General features: G+C 40.8%; 1 protein-coding gene across 1 annotated transcript in view; it reads left to right on the top strand.

The window, feature by feature from the left end:
* The window catches only part of RIPOR3 (RIPOR family member 3), a 626,178-nt gene that overhangs the window by 474,189 nt on the left and 135,200 nt on the right, over nt 1-16,789 (top strand). Inside the window, exons 15-17 of the mRNA XM_053692678.1 lie at nt 8,135-8,273; nt 9,793-9,928; nt 15,546-15,707. Coding sequence (XP_053548653.1) covers nt 8,135-8,273; nt 9,793-9,928; nt 15,546-15,707 — 437 coding nt within the window. The remainder of the gene's footprint in view (nt 1-8,134; nt 8,274-9,792; nt 9,929-15,545; nt 15,708-16,789) is intronic.

Genomic DNA, 16,789 nt, shown 5'->3' with positions numbered 1-16,789 from the left:
CATTTTCCATAAAGGTTCATATCCAGCTTAGAGCTTAGCTACAGGGATGGTATATATAGTCTAGATTCAAATCATTTTGGTTTCATTATTAAGCTGTATTGTGAAAACATAATGGTTGTTATCACTATATTTGCTTAATTGTGAAAATCTTCGGCTAGATTATGAGTTTTGCTTTAGAGGCTATGCGGTGCTAACGAGCAGTTTATGCTCACCGCTCACTTGCAGACAGCGCTGGTATTACGAGTTTTTACAAACCCGGCATTAACCGCAAGAAAGTGAGCGTAGAGCAAAATTTTGCTCCACATCTCACCTCAATACCAGCGCTGCTTATGTTAGCGGTGAGCTGGCTAAACATGCTTGTGCACGATTTCCCCATAGGAATCAATGGGGGAGAGCCGGCTGAAAAAAAAACACCTGCAAAAAAGCAGCCCCATTTATTTCTATGGTCAAAATACATTTATGTCTACACCTAACACCCTAACATGAACCCCGAGTCTAAACACCCCTAATCTTACACTTATTAACCACTAATCTGACGCCCCCAACATCGCCGACACCTACATTATATTATTAACCCCTAATCTGCCGCTCTGGACACCGATGCCACCTACATTATACTTATGAATAGTGATGTTGCGAACCTAAAAAATTGGGTTTGCGAACGGCGAACGTGAACTTCCACAAAAGTTTGCGAACGGACGAACCGGGTGAACTGCCATAGACTTCAATAGGCAGGCGAATTTTAAAACCCACAGGGACTCTTTCTGGCCACAATAGTGATGGAAAAGTTGTTTCAAGGGCACTAACACCTGGACTGTGGAATGCCGGAGGGGGATCCATGGCAAAACTCCTACGGAAAATTACATAGTTGATGCAGAGTCTGCTTTTAATCCATAAAGGGCATACATCACCTAACATTCCTAAATTGTTTGGAATAACGTGCTTTAAAACATCAGGTATGATGTTGTATCGATTAGGTAGTGTAAGGGTTACGCCCGCTTCACAGTGTGCAGTGTAGGTGATATACCTGCCCTGACCATGCTTTGCAGACCAGGTATCAGTGGTCAGATGGACCCTTGCCCCAACACTGTGTGCCAGACATGCCATTATAGTAGACTTATATGGCTTTGGCGTTGCTTTTTGGTAATTAGAAGGCTGCTAAATGCCACTGCGCACCACACATGTTTTATGCCCAGCAGTGAAGGGGTTAATTAGGGAGCATGTAGGCAGGTTGTAGAGTTATTTTTAGCTTAAGTGTAGTGTAGTAGACAACCTAAAGTATTGATCTAGGCCCATTTTGGTATATTTCATGCCACCATTTCACCGCCAAATGCGATCAAATAAAAAAAAATTGTTCACTTTTTCACAAACTTTAGGTTTCTCACAGAAATTATTTACAAACAACTTATGCAATTATGGCATAAATGGTTGTAAATGCTTCTCTGGGATCCCCTTTGTTCAGAAATAGCAGACTTATATGGATTTGGCGTTGCTTTTTGGTAATTAGAAGGCTGCTAAATGCCACTGCGCACCACACGTGTTTTATGCCCAGCAGTGAAGGGTTAATTAGGGAGCATGTAGGCAGCTTGTAGAGTTAATTTTAGCTTAAGTGTAGTGTAGTAGACAACCCAAAGTATTGATCTAGGCTCATTTTGGTATATTTAATGCCACCATTTCACCGCCAAATGCGATCAAATTTAACCCCTTAATGACCGGACCGTTTTTCAATTTTCTTACCCTTAATGACAATGGCTATTTTTACATTTCTGCAGTGTTTGTGTTTAGCTGTAATTTTCCTCTTACTCATTTACTGTACCCATACATATTATATACCGTTTTTCTCGCCATTAAATGGACTTTCTAAGGATACCATTATTTTCATCATATCTTATAATTTCCTATAAAAAAAATATAAAATATGAGGAAAAAATTGAAAAAAAACACACTTTTTCTAACTTTGACCCCCAAAATCTGTTACACATCTACAATCACCAAAAAACACCTATGCTAAATAGTTTCTAAATTTTGTCCTGAGTTTAGAAATACCCAATGTTTACATGTTCTTTACTTTTTTTGCAAGTTATAGGGCCATAAATACAAGTAGCACTTTGCTATTTCCAAACAACTTTTTTTCAAAATTAGCGCTAGTTACATTGGAACCCTGATATCTGTCAGGAATACCTGAATATCCCTTGACATGTATATATTTTTTTTTAGAAGACAACCCAAAGTATTGATCTAGGCCCATTTTGGTATATTTCATGCCACCATTTCACCGCCAAATGTCATCAAATAAAAAAAAAAGTTCACTTTTTCACAAATTTTGTCACAAACTTTAGGTTTCCCACTGAAATTATTTACAAACAGCTTCTGCAATTAAGGCACAAATGGTTGTAAATGCTTCTTTGAGATCCCCTTTGTTCAGAAATAGCAGACTTATATGGCTTTGGGGTTGCTTTTTGGTAAGTAGAAGGCCGCTAAATGCTGCTGCGCACCACACGTAAATTATGCCCAGCAGTTAAGGGGTTAAATTAGGTAGCTTGTAGGGAGCTTGCAGGGTTAATTTTAGCTTTAGGGTAGAGATCAGCCTCCCACCTGACACATCCCACCCCCTGATCCCTCCCAAACAGTTCTCTTCCCTCCCCCACCCCACAATTGTCCCCGCCATCTTAAGTACTGGCAGAAAGTCTGCCAGTACTAAATAAAAGGAGTTTTTATTTTTTTTAATAAAAAAAAATAAAATGTTTTAGCTGTGATGGACTCCTGCCTTAGCCCCAACCTCCATGATCCCCCCCCCAGCAATCTAAAGCTCTCCCCTACCTAATTGCCGCCATCTTGGGTACTGGCAGCTGTCTGCCAGTACCCAATTTGCCCCCCAAAAAAGTGTTTTTATTATTATTTTTTATTACCAATTTATTTTTTTCTGTAGTGTAGCAGCCCCCCACAATACCCCAACCCCCTCCCCCTCCCAGATCCTCATATATATATATTTTCCCCCCTCTTCCCACTCATTGGTGTCAGTGTGGGTAGGTAATCGCGCGCGTGCGCGCGCACCCGCGCGCGCACGCGCACGCGCATGCGCGCCCCCCGCACGCTCCCGGCACCCGGCGTGCACATTGCACTTACAGGAGCCGGATGCCGGGTAGCGATGGGCCGCCCCACCCGCCTCCCAGTTGCGCTCCCACCCACCAACGAACCGGGCCGCATCGCTACCGGTGCAGAGAGGGCCACAGAGTGGCTCTCTCTGCATCGGATGCTTTCTAAGGGTATTGCAGGATGCCTCAATATCGAGGCATCACTGCAATACCCTGAGAGCTGCTGGAAGCGATTGCGATCGCTTCCAGCACTCTCTTAGACAAGTGACGTACCAGGTACGTCCATTGTCACTAACTGCAAGTTTTTGCAGGACGTACCTGGTACGTCACTTGTCATTAAGGGGTTAAAAAAAACTGAATTTTTTCGCAATTTTAGGTTTCTCACTGAAATTATTTACAAACAGCTTGTGCAATTATGGCACAAATAGTTGTAAATGCTTTTCTGGGATCCCCTTTGTTCAGAAATAGCAGACATATATGACTTTGGCGTTGCTTTTTGGTAATTAGAAGGCCCCTAAATGCTGCTGCGCATCACACGTGTATTATGGCTAGCAGTGAAGGGGTTAATTAGGTAGTTTGTAGGGAGCTTGCAGGGTTAATTTTAGCTTTAGTGTAGAGATCAGCCTCCCATCTGACACATCAGACCCCCTGATCCCTCCCAAACAGCTCCCTTCCCTCCCCCACCCCACAATTGTCCCCGCCATCTTAAGTACTGGCAGAAAGTCTGCCAGTACTAAAATAAAAGGTTTTTAATTTTTTTTATCATATTTACATATGCTGTGGTGTAGCATCCCCCCTTAGCCCCCAACCTCCCTGATCCCCCCCAAAACAGCTCTCTAACCCTCCCCATCTGCCTTATTAGCGGCCATCTTGGGTACTGGCAGCTGTCTGCTATTATTTCACAGTCAAAAAAGTGTTGTTGTTTTTAAATGTACACTACTGTTACACCAGATATGCAGTGGTGGCACTGGGCAAGTGGGCACAGTATACGCTGTGAGCCTGACACACACTCTGACAGGCAGGCAGGCAAATGCAATTAGATTACACAGGAAAAAAAAAAGCAGACATGTTCTAGCCCTAAAAAGGGCTTTTTGGGGTGCTGTCCTTACAGCAGAGATCAGATGAGTCCTTCAGGACTGTAGTGGACACTGAATACACTAGCCTAGCTATCGATTTCCCTATCAAATCAGCAGCAGCTACACTGTCCCTCCTCTCACTAAGAATGCAGCTTCCAAATGAATCTAAAATGGATGCTGTCCAGGAGGTCGGAGGGTCTGGGAGGGAGGGTCTGCTGCTGATTGGCTGTAATGTGTATTCTGACTGTGAGGTACAGCGTCAAAGTTTTCTCAATGATGACGAATAGGGGGCGGATCGAACATCGCATATGTTCACCCGCCGAGGCGAACACGAACATGCTATGTTCGCCGGGAACTATTCGCGACATCACTACTTATGAACCCCTAATCTGCTGCACCCAACATCGCCGACACCTACATTATATTTACTAACCCCTAATCTGCTGCCCCAATGTCGCCGCAACCTACCTACACTTCTTAACCCACAATCTGCCGCCCCCAACGTCGCCGCCACTATATTAAAGTTATTAACCCCTAAACCTAAGTCTAACCCTAACCCTAACACCCCCTAACTTAAATAAAATTTAAATAAATCTAAATAAATATTCCTATCATTTAATAAATTATTCCTATTTAAAACTAAATACTTACTTATAAAATAAACCCTAAGCTAGCTACGATATAACTAATAGCTACATTGTATCTAGCTTAGGGTTTATTTTTATTTTACAGGCAAGTTTGTATTTATTTTAACTAGGTAGAATAGTTACTAAATAATTATTAACTATTTAATAACTACCTAGTTAAAATAAATACAAAAGTACCTGCAAAATAAAACCTAACCTAAGTTACACTAACACCTAACACTACTCTATAATTAAATAAATTAACTAAATTGAATACAATTAAATACAATTAAATTAAATTATCTAAAGTACAAAAAAAACCATTAAATTACAGAAAATAATAAACAAATTACAATAATTTTAAACTAATTACACCTAATCTAATCCCCCTAAAAAATAAAAAAGCCCCCCAAAATAAAAAAAACCCTACCCTACACTAAATTACAAATAAACCCTTAAAAGGGCCTTTTGCGGGGCATTTCCTCAAAGTAATCAGCTCTTTTACCTGTAAAAAAAAAATACAAATCACTCCCCCAGCATTAAAACCCACCACCCACACAACCAACCCTACTCTAAAACCCACCCAATCCCCCCTTAAAAAAACCTAACACTAACCCCTTGAAGATCACCTTACCGGGAGACATCTTCACCCAACCAAGCCGAAGTCCTCAACAAAGCCGGGAGAAGTCTTCATCCAAGCCGGGCGAAGTGGTCCTCCGGACGGGCAGAAGTCTTCATCCAGACAGCATCTTCTATCTTCATCCATCCGGCGCGGAGCGGGTCCATCTTCAAGACATCCAACGCGGAGCATCCTCTTCATCCGACGGCTCTTCTCGAATGAAGGTTCCTTTAAATGACGTCATCCAAGATGGCGTCCCTTCAATTCCGATTGGCTGATAGAATTCTATCAGCCAATCGGAATTAAGGTAGAACAAATCCTATTGGATGATGCAATCAGCCAATAGGATTGAGCTGGCATTCTATTGGCTGATTGGAGCAGCCAATAGAATGTGAGCTCAATCCTATTGGCTGATTGGATCAGCCAATAGGATTGAACTTCAATCCTATTGGCTGATTGCATCAGCCATAGGATTATTTCTACCGCGTCGGATATCTTGAAGATGGACACGCTCCGCGCCGGATGGATGAAGATAGAAGATGCTGTCTGGATGAAGACTTCTGCCCATCCGGAGGACCACTTCGCCCGGCTTGGATGAAGACTTCTCCCGGCTTCGTTGAGGACTTCGGCTTGGTTGGGTGAAGATGTCTCCCGGTAAGGTGATCTTCAAGGGGTTAGTGTTAGGTTTTTTTAAGGGGGGATTGGGTGGGTTTTAGAGTAAGGTTGGTTGTGTGGGTGGTGGGTTTTAATGCTGGGGGGGTGATTTGTACTTTTTTTTACAGGTAAAAAAGCTGATTACTTTGGGGCAATGCCCCGCAAAAGGCCCTTTTAAAGGCTATTTGTAATTTAGTGTAGGGTAGGGTTTTTTTTATTTGGGGGGGGCTTTTTTATTTTTTTAGGGGGATTAGATTAGGTGGAATTAGTTTAAAATTCTTGTAATTTGTTTATTATTTTCTGTAATTTAGTGGGTTTTTTGTACTTTAGATAATTTTATTTAATTATATTTAATTGTATTTAACTCTATTTAATTTAGTTAATTTATTTAATTATAGAGTAGTGTTAGATGTTAGTGTAACTTAGGTTAGGTTTTATTTTACAGGTACAGGTATACCTCACTTTACAGCGCTTCACTTTACAGCGATTCGCTAATACAGCGCTTTGTGGAGCTGAAGTTCAACCTCCAAGGATTATGAAATAGTGCTGTAATCATTGTGAGTTTGTGAGAAAAGTGACTGGCACCATTTTGTTATGCGCAGTTCACTCTGTTTACAGCATTACAGTGCAATCTGTGTCTCAGTGCTATAGTTTGGCAAATTTTACTCCAATAATTGTCACTATTTTAAAGGTACAGTATTTATTGAATACTGTTCTGTGCTAGTGTTAAACTAAATGCAGCACTATTGCACCCCTAATATAAGTTAGTTCAAACATGTTTTCAAGTTTTTAAACACACTGGCAAGTGGAAAGAAAGCTAAAACTGCCTTGTTTCACTTTAAGGCGGTTTTCACTTTACAGCGGGGCTCCGGTCCCTAACCCGCTGTATGAGCGGGGTATACCTGTACTTTTGTATTTATTTTAGCTAGGTAGTTATTAAATAGTTAATAACTATTTAATAACTATTCTACCTAGTTAAAATAAATACAAACTTGCCTGTAAAATAAAAATAAACCCTAAGCTAGCTACAATGTAATTATTAGTTATATTGTAGCTATCTTAGGGTTTATTTTATAGGTAAGTATTTAGTTTTAAATAGGAATAATGTAGTTAATGATAGTTATTTTATTTAGATTTATTTAAATTATATTTAAGTTGGGGGGGGTTAGGGTTAGTGTTAGACTTAGATTTAGGGGTTAATAACTTTAATATAGTGGCGGCGACGTTGGGGGCGGCAGATTAGGGGTTAATAAATGTAGGTAGGTGTTGGCGATGTTAGGGACGGCAGATTAGGGGTTAATAATATTTAACTAGTGTTTGTGATGCGGGAGTGATGCGGTTTAGGGGTTAATATATTTATTATAGTGGTGGCGATGTCCGGTTCGGCAGATTAGGGGTTAAAATTTTTATTTTAGTGTTTGTAATGTGGGGGGCCTCGGTTTAGGGGTTAATAGGTAGTTTATGGGTTTTAGTGTACTTTTTAGAACTTTAGTTAAGAGTTTTATGCTATGGCGTTGTAGTGTAAAACTCTTAACTACTGACTTTTAAATGCGGTACCAGTGTTGACAGGAGAGAGTCTACTGCTCACTTTTGGTCAGACTCGTAATACCGGCGCTATGCAAGTCCCATTAAAAATATAGGATACGCAATTTACGTAAGTGAATTTGCGGTATTTCCGAGTCTGGCCAAAAAAGTGAGCGGTACACCTGTACCTGCAAGACTCGTAATACCAGCGGGCGTTAAAAAGCAGCGTTGGGACCGGCCAACGCTGCTTTTTAAGCCTAACGCACAACTCGTAATCTAGCCGCTTGTGTTTTAAACACAAAAGTACTACACAACTGCTGTAACTGTAAAATAATTGGTGATTTTAATCCATTGCAAGCGTTTGAGTTAAGAATAGTTCCTTGCAAGGTGACTATAATCTGGTACAGATGGGGGGGGGGGGGCAGCTCAGTGTTTTTGACTTTCAAGGTAAAGATTTCTTAATCCCTTTACAATACACATTGTATTTTTGCATTTTACATTTATTGTGAAAATAAAAGATGTATCCTTCTCATGTTTTAGTAATGGCACTATCACTGAGGGAGTTTTACAGTCCTTTGGATGTGATAGCAAATCAACCTGGAGTCACTCAACTACTGGGAATGAAGATCTAGATGCACTTTTATTAATCCATTTGCAAGTCTGTAAAGTACTTTTACAGGTAAAAAACATTTAATTACTAGTGAATTTAAAAACTAGAACTAAACTGTAAAATGTCACAACACTTATGAAAAATATATATGTCAGGGGCTGTTTAAAGAATTGTTTTGAATAATCTTTCATTATAAAAACCTTGACATTTGTATTTTTCATGTGTCCTCCTTTAAAGAGGCAATATGGCAACCCTACATGTGTTGCATGTGTATTACTATATTCTATTAGGATTAATAATTCTTATTTGTTAATAAATAAGAGATGGACAGTTTAGCTCAAATGTTAGATATCCAAAGGATATCTGAATTATCTGAAAGATTGAATATAATAAAGAGAACAATGAGGAGTCAGTGTATAAATGGCTGTAGCGAATCATGTCCGCCAGACATCGCTGAATGCCGACTGCATGCGCTGTCGGCATTTAACATTGCACAAGCAGTTCTGGTGAACTGCTTGTGCAATGCCGCCCCCTGCAGATTCTCGACCACTAGCAGGGGGTGTCAATCAACACGATTGTACACAATCAGGCGGATTGATGTCCGCAGCCTCAGAGGCAGCGGACAAGTTAAGGAGCAGTGGTCTTAAGACCGCAGCTTCTTAACTCCTGTTTCTGCTTGCGCAAAAATAGCAGCATTAGGGGCCATTCGGCCGTTAATAAATTGGCCCCTAAGAATGCTTCACAGCACAACTACATAGAAAGAGGCATCACTGTCTTTGCAGTTAGTGAACAAGAGTGCTATACTTTCAGATTTCCTCTTACATGTAATGATATAGCTTAAAGGGACATTGTACTCTACAATTTTCGCCCCTTTAATGTGTTCCCAATGGTCCATTTTACCTGCTGAATTGTTTGCAAACAGCTCCTTTACCTTTATTTTACTATTTGAAGTCTGATTTACTTACAGGCTCAGCCCATTGCTATGAGCATATCATGGAGAACAGCAGTTGATGGTTTTAATTTGCAAAAACAACTAAAATAAATATGAAGGAACAATTTCCCATACACTGTTAATACTCTGCAATAGGTGGCACACATTACGGGGAAACAATTTTTATACTACAATATCCATCAGAAAGTACTGCCAAGTTCTTTATCACCAAAGGTTAACAAGATATATCATGAAATATTGTTTAGAAAAAGGCAAACATATGTGTTATTGGCATCTATTTTTTATTTCCAGTTCATGGCGTAGGTCATGTTCAATAAATTAAGGTATTCATAATTTTTAGTGAAATATATTATATAATTTTTGCTACTTGCAAAATGATCATTTGGGTTTTGTCACCCAGATGAGTTATATGGAAGTCGGTACTAAGTTTAGAGAGATTTCATTTGAGGGACTCCCTACCTAGTTTCATATTATATTTCATTAGACACAGGCTACTATATAAATAATTCTGTTAAATATATATTTTGTACACTGCATTTTTTCTTCACTTGCAATACAAGAGGTTTGCAAGAAATACACCTTTAGAATAATAAAAAAAAAGCTAAATATTTTACGAGGTCTGATTGTATTTTTCAGAAACTCTCTTCACAAAGCACTGCAAGGATTTTACAGAATCATCTGTTGGATGAACTATTGTGGCAGAAAGAGGTTTTGGAATATCTTTACATCATTTTTATTCAGAAGGCAGAAGTCAATGTCTCCATCGAAGACAGTATGTATTCATTCTTAAGTAAAGAATACAATTTATTTGTAACAACGTAGGAGTTTCTTAGATCTTTTCTTTTGGTTGATTTATGGTAGTAATGACAAACACTGTGGGGGACTTTAAAAATGCCTGGGACAAGCATAAGACTATCTTATGAACTAGATAAATTTATACTTTCCTTCCTAAGATAGGGAGAGTCCACGGCTTCATTCCTTACTGTTGGGAAATACAACACCTGGCCACCAGGAGAAGGCAAAGACACCCCAGCCAAAGGCTTAAATATCCTTCCCACTTCCTTATTACCACAGTCATTCTTTGCCTTTCGTCACATTAGGAGGTGGCAGAGAAGTGTCAGAAAATTTGGAGAGTCCTGAAAAAGGGTATCTGCCCTTCGAGAAAGGACTGGAGTTTTAAGTAGTCATTTCAACCTCAGTGAGAGTATTTATGAAAGTTAGGGTCTGGGGATGCAGGGAAAGTTTTTCTGCGAAACCATCCAGACTACTGCTAACAGCTCCTGAGCAATCAATGTTGACGAGTTTTACTGCCTGCTTTTTTCTCACTCAAGTCCATGTCAGGAGCGCTGCTATAAGACTGTCAAACTTGAGAGGCTGTGTTCTGTTCCACAGCATGGATCCTGGAGGTAAAATCGTTTACATTTTTACACATAAAACGCTATAACAGGGTCACAGTGTGGCTCCTTTATACCTTGATAGGATCAAGTGTTAATATCCTCTGAAGGTTTTTTTTAACAGTTGGGGCTAATTAAACAGTGTATTAATTATTTACATGCTGCTTTGTGTGATTTTTTTCCTGGGCTCACTTTTTAGTTTCACTTTCGTTTTTGAAAGTGTTGCACAGCTCCTATTACTTGCTGTACTTGTAATAACAGAAGAAGTACTGTCTTGCACTCCATGTGACCGGGCTTGGTCTTTGTTCATTTCCTCCATTCCGGCTGAGAATTGAACCTGAGGAGAGCGTTTCCTCTGTTAACTGTCAGGGTCTAGGAGGTGGTGAGTGCACAGCCATTGGGAGTATAAAGGTGCAGATTTCTATAATAAAAATGTTTTTATTTGTGTCCTTCTGTGGGTATAACCTGAGCTATGGAGAACTCTGACATGTTAGAAGGTACTCCTTCTGTACTAAATCATACCTGTTTATGTTGTGAGGAGGCTATGGTTTTCCCGCCCACTCAATTATGTTCCACATGATTTAACACTGTTATAAAGTCTAAGAAGGGAGACAAGCCTGCTAAGACTCTTAGTCCCTCTGAGCCGTTTACCTCTCAGGACTCGGTGTCCTGTGAGATTACTACTCTTGCTACATTATCCACTCCACATGCAGTTCCCCGTAGCACATCTAATCCTCCATCCGGAGGGAGCCTTCTTCCTGCGGACTTTGCTGCGCAGTCACAAATGGCTGTGTTTTCGGCCCCTTTAGCGCATTACCTTGCACTAACAAATGCAAGAGAAAGGTTAAACATAGCTCTCCTGACTCGGAGTCATCTAAATATTTATCGGATTTAGCTATTATGTACCAGTTATCTGATGATGAGTTAACCTCTGTAGCTTCAGAGGGTGAACTTTCTGGGTCAGAGTCCTTAGCGTCTAAGCATCCTACTATGGAGGAACCATCCTTTAGATTTAAAATTGAGCACTTGCGTTTTTTATTAAAGGAGGTTCTGTCTAGATTAGAGGTTTCAGAGGCCGCGCTGCCTGAAGAACCTATGATACCTAAATTAAACAGAGTTTACGAAGACAGGAAAGTTCCTTTGACTTTTCCTGTGCCGGTTAAGTTGGCAAACATTATTAAGAATCAATGGAAAGAATTGGTTCTTCCTTTTCCCCCTCATCTACTTTTAAAAGTTGTTCCCAGTCCCGGACTCTCAACTGGATTTGTGGGGCTCCAATCTTAAGGTGGATGGTGCTATCTCTACGCTTGCTAAACATACTACTATACCTCTTGAGGATAGTTCTTCGTTCAGAGAGCCGATGGATAAGAAAATGAAAACCTTTCTGAGAAAGATGTTTGAACATACAGGATTTTTGTTTCAACAGGCAGCTGCAGTTGCCGCGGTTGCCGGAGTGGCTACCTACTGGTGCAACTTTGTCAGAACTCATTGAGGTGGAGTATCCCCTCGAAGATATTCAAGACAGAATTAAAGCTCTGAGAATTGCTAATTCTTTTATCTGTGATGCGAACATGCAAATTATTAGCCTAAATGCAAAGGCCTCTGGCTTTGCGGTCCTAGCCCACCGGGCGCTCTGGTTGAAGTCCTGATCTGCGGATATGACTTCTAAGTCTAGACTCCTTTCTCTTCCTTTCAAGGGAAAGGTTTTATTTGGTCCAGGCCTGGACTCCATTATTTCTATGCTTACCGGAGGCAAGGGTGCCTTTCTACCGCAAGATAAGAAAAACAAGTCTAAGGGACGGCAATCTTCTAATTTTAATTCCTATCGTTCTGACAAATTCCAACGACAACAATCCTCCTCCAAGCCCGAGCAACCCAAGAGTACTTGGAAGCCGGCTCAGTCCTGGAATAAATCCAAGCAGAATAAGAAGCCTGCCAAAAACAAATCGGCATGAAGGGGCGGCCCCCGATCCAGGATCGGATTGTGTAGGGACAGACTGTCTCTTTTTTCAGACACCTGGTTCAAGGACGTACAGGATCTGTGGGTCCTTGAGGTGGTCCTTAGGAGTTGTTGTCCCGGTGCCTATCGAAGAAAAAAGGTTTGGGGTTTTATTAAAACCTTTTCGTGGTCCCAAAGAAGGAGGGAACTTTCCGCCCAATTCTGGACCTAAAGTGCTTAAACAAATTTCTCAGTGTCCCTTCCTTCAAGATGGAGACGATAAGGTCTATACTTCCTTTAATTCAGGAAGGCCAGTTTATGACCAATATAGATCTGAAGACGTTAACCTTCATGTTCCAATCCACAGGGAACACTTTCAGTTCCTGAGGTTTGCATTCCTGGACCAGCACTTCCAGTTTATTGGCCTTCCGTTTGGCCTAGCTACTGCTCCAAGAATCTTTACGAAGGTTCTGAGGGCTCTTCTAGCTGTTGCCAGAACTCATGGTATTGCAGTAGTCCCATACTTGGACGATATTATGGTGCAAGCACCATCATTTCATCTTGCGGAAGAAAAGTCCCTTCTCAGTCTTCTTCGATCATAAGTTCTCTTATCCCAAGTACCAGGGTGGAATTCATGGGTACTATAATAGACTCCATATCCATGAGGATATTTCTAACAGACCAGAGACGTTGCAAGCTAACTTTGGCATGTCTTGCCTTCTGGACCTCCTTGAGTCCCTCTGTGGCTCAGTGTATGGAGGTGATTGGTCTCATGATGTCCTGCATGGACATCATTTCTTTTGCCAGGTTAAGTCTCAGACCTTTACAACTGTGCATGCTGAGGCAGAGGAACGGCAATCATTTAGACCTGTCTCAACAGATTATATTAGACAGCCGGTCGAGAGACTCGCTCTCTTGGTGGCTCTGTACATATCATCTGTTCCGAGGGACATGCTTCTTAAGACCATCGTGGGAGATTGTGATAACAGACGCAAGCCTATCCAGATGGGGAGCTACGGGCAATCTTCAAGGCCTTAAAGTCTTGGCCACTTCTGAGTTCGTCCCAGTTTATCAGATTCCAATCAGACAATATAACCTTGGTGGCTTACATCAACCATCAGGGGGGAACGAGAAGTTCCTTGGTGATGAAGGAAGTATCTCAGATTCTGGAGTGGACGGAGGCCTACAGCTGTTCACTGTCAGCGATCCACATTCCGGCACAGAGTTAAGGTTACCAGGATCTTATCTTTTCTCCAGGATGGGCTGGAGAAGGGCCTTTCTGCTAATTCCCTGAAGGGACAGATTTCGGGTCTATCGGTTGTATTGCACAAGAGACTGGCTGAGCTTCCAGATGTGCAGTTCTTTGTTAAGGCTCTGATTAGGATCAGACCTGTGTTTAGATCTGGGGCTCCTCCTTGGAGCCTAAATCTTGTTATTCAAGTTTTGCAACAGGTTCCATTTGAGTTTCTGCATTCAGTTGACATTAAATTGTTATCTTGGAAGGTTTTCTTTTTATTGGCTATTGCCTCTGCGCGCAGAGTTTCTGAGATCTCTCCTTTGCAATATGAGCCCCCTTATCTGATTATTCATACAGATAAGGCAGTTTTACTTACTAAATTAGGTTTTCTTCCTAAGGTTGTGTCAGATTGCAACATCAATCAGGAGATTGCCGTTCCTTCCTTGTGCCCTAATCCTTCTTTATCGAAGGAACGCTTACTTCACAATTTGGATGTGGTTCGCGCCTTGAAGTTCTATATTCAGGCTACTGAGGAGTTTAGACAATCTTCCTCTTTGTTTGCTGTCTATTCAAGGGAAGAATAAGAGGCAAAGGGCTACTTCAACTTCCTTATATTTTTGCTTAAGGAGTGTTATCCGCTTAGCTTACAAGACAGCGTGACATCATCCTACTGAGAGGATAATGGCTCATTCCACTAGAGCAGTGGCTTCCTCTTGGGCCTGTAAGAACGAAGCCTCTATGGATCAGATTTGTAAGGCAGCTACCTGGTCCTCCTTACATACTTTTTCAAAGTTTTACAAGTTGGATGTGTCTGCTGCGGTTCTAGCAGTTTTTGGGAGAACATTTTTGCAGGCTGTGGTGCCCTCAGAATAGGGTCCGCCTCTTCCTTTTTGTTCCCTCCCATTATTCATTCAGTGTCCTCTGGAGCTTGGGTATAGTTTTCCTAGCAGTAAGGAATGGAGCCGTGGACTCTCCCTATCTTAGGAAGAAAAACATAATTTATGCTTACCAGGTAAATTCCTTTTCTTCCGGATAGGGAGAGTCCACGGCCTCCTCCTGGTGGCCAGGTGTTGTATTTCCCAACAGTAAGGAATGAAGCCATGGACTCTCCCTATCCGGAAGGAAAGGAATTTATCTGGTAAGCATACATTATGTTTTTAGGTAATATCCGGCAGATTTGCTGGGCCTATTGCTCTTATCTGCTATCAATATCTATGTTTCTCCATGTGCTTAATCAATAACTCCACCTGTTATATTGTTTTCAAGGATGAGCAAACTGAAATCACAGTCTCTTGTGGTGAGGTAGCCCTAGACAATAGGGTAGTATTGTGGTTTTCATTCAAAATATTACAAACTAGGAGCATTAAAATAACTATTTCTTGATTTATTGTAGGTAAGGTTTTACCAATGAGAGAAAACATCTCTAGCAAATAACATACTAACTCAGGAAGTTCATGTTAGAAGAGGGACTGCTTTTGTTTTAGTGCAAATAGCCCAAACTAAGCTAAACTACAGACCACAAAAAATGTTATAATGTTAATTTTATGTCTATGAATTATAACATTCAAGGTTTTAGATCTCAAAAATCAAATGTTAGTTTTTATTATAGTAAAATATATATTAATCTGCTTGAATTTCATGTCTCAGAAGTACAAAATCATACTATATAATATTACAACTGAAATGATTTAATATGACAAAAGTAGTTTATGTAATTTTATGTATATGTTGAACAAGCCAAAACAATTCACTCAAACTGAGAAAAAAAAAACGATAAGGGATTGTTTGATAATAGCAACTTATTCTTGTATGTTAACAGTCTTGCCAAAAACTAAGAAGGTCAGACACTTCCTTAAGTTATGGAACCAGTGCACAGAGTCTAACTGTGTCTGGTTTTGCTCAAGTGAAATATTCCTGAATCGGCTCAAGAAAATGTTTGTGTCAAGAATCAAGGGAAAATATCCAGGGCAACTGGAAGCAGGTAAATCCCAAAGCAGTGAGTAAAGATCATTAGTTTGTCTGTATTTGTAGAATGTGAAAAATAAATAAACACAATTGTGATGATAGCAGGATGTGATGTCACTAGCATGTGGGCGGGGCTTAGGTCCGGTGTCTGTGTCGCAGTTAGTTTAGTACAATCAACCTGTCTGGATGTGTATTGCTATGCTCTGTAATAAAATAGAGTTGTACCATCATTGCTGTGTCCTGCATATGTCCTGCATCTCATGACATGGTGTCAGAAGTTCTGGACTACGCTTCTGTTTCTGATGATGACGATGTCAAAGTTTACCCCACCTGAGCCTTTTGACTTTTCTCAGCCTGCAGCTTGGCCCACATGGCGTCAGCGGTTTCAGCGCTTCAGGATTGCATCCAAACTGAACAAGGAGAGTGGTGAAGTACAAGTTAATTCTCTTTTATATTCTATGGGGAAAGATGTAGAGCCAGTGTTCAATGCTTTTACTTTCCAAGAAGGGGACGAAGTTAACTTTGATATAGTTATGGATAAACTCAGTGCCCACTTTGTGCCCAAAAGAAATGTGATTCATGAGAGAGCTTGTTTTCACAAACGTAATCAGCGTGTGGGAGAATCTGTGGAGTCATTTGTGCGCAGCCTGTATGAATTAGCTGAATTCTGTGAGTTTGGTGTTGCTAAAGAAGAGCAAATCAGAGACAGAATAGTTATTGGAATTGCAGATGCTGAAGTCTCCCTGAAGCTGCAGTTAGAGCCTGATTTAACGTTAGACGGGGCTATTAGGATGGCCCACCAGAGTGAACTGGTGAAAAAGCAAAGTGCTGATCTGAGGTCTGAGAGTATTGTGGATGAAGTGCAACAGTCTAGGAAAATTACTAGTGAAAGGCACAGTGTGAGCGGTAGATCTAAAGTACTGGAAAGGCCTAGAAGTGGATGGGCGCAACATGGCCGATGCACACGGTGCTACCGGGCTCATGATCAGAGTGCTATATGCCCGGCCAGAGATAAAAGATGCAGAAAATGTAACAGAATAGGCCATTTTGAAGTGGTGTGTAAAACTGAATACATTAAGGAGATGCAGGTGGACAGTG

This window comes from Bombina bombina, chromosome 1 (genome assembly GCF_027579735.1).
Source record: "Bombina bombina isolate aBomBom1 chromosome 1, aBomBom1.pri, whole genome shotgun sequence".
NCBI lineage: Eukaryota > Metazoa > Chordata > Amphibia > Anura > Bombinatoridae > Bombina > Bombina bombina.
This window is presented reverse-complemented; position numbering and strand designations above follow the sequence as displayed.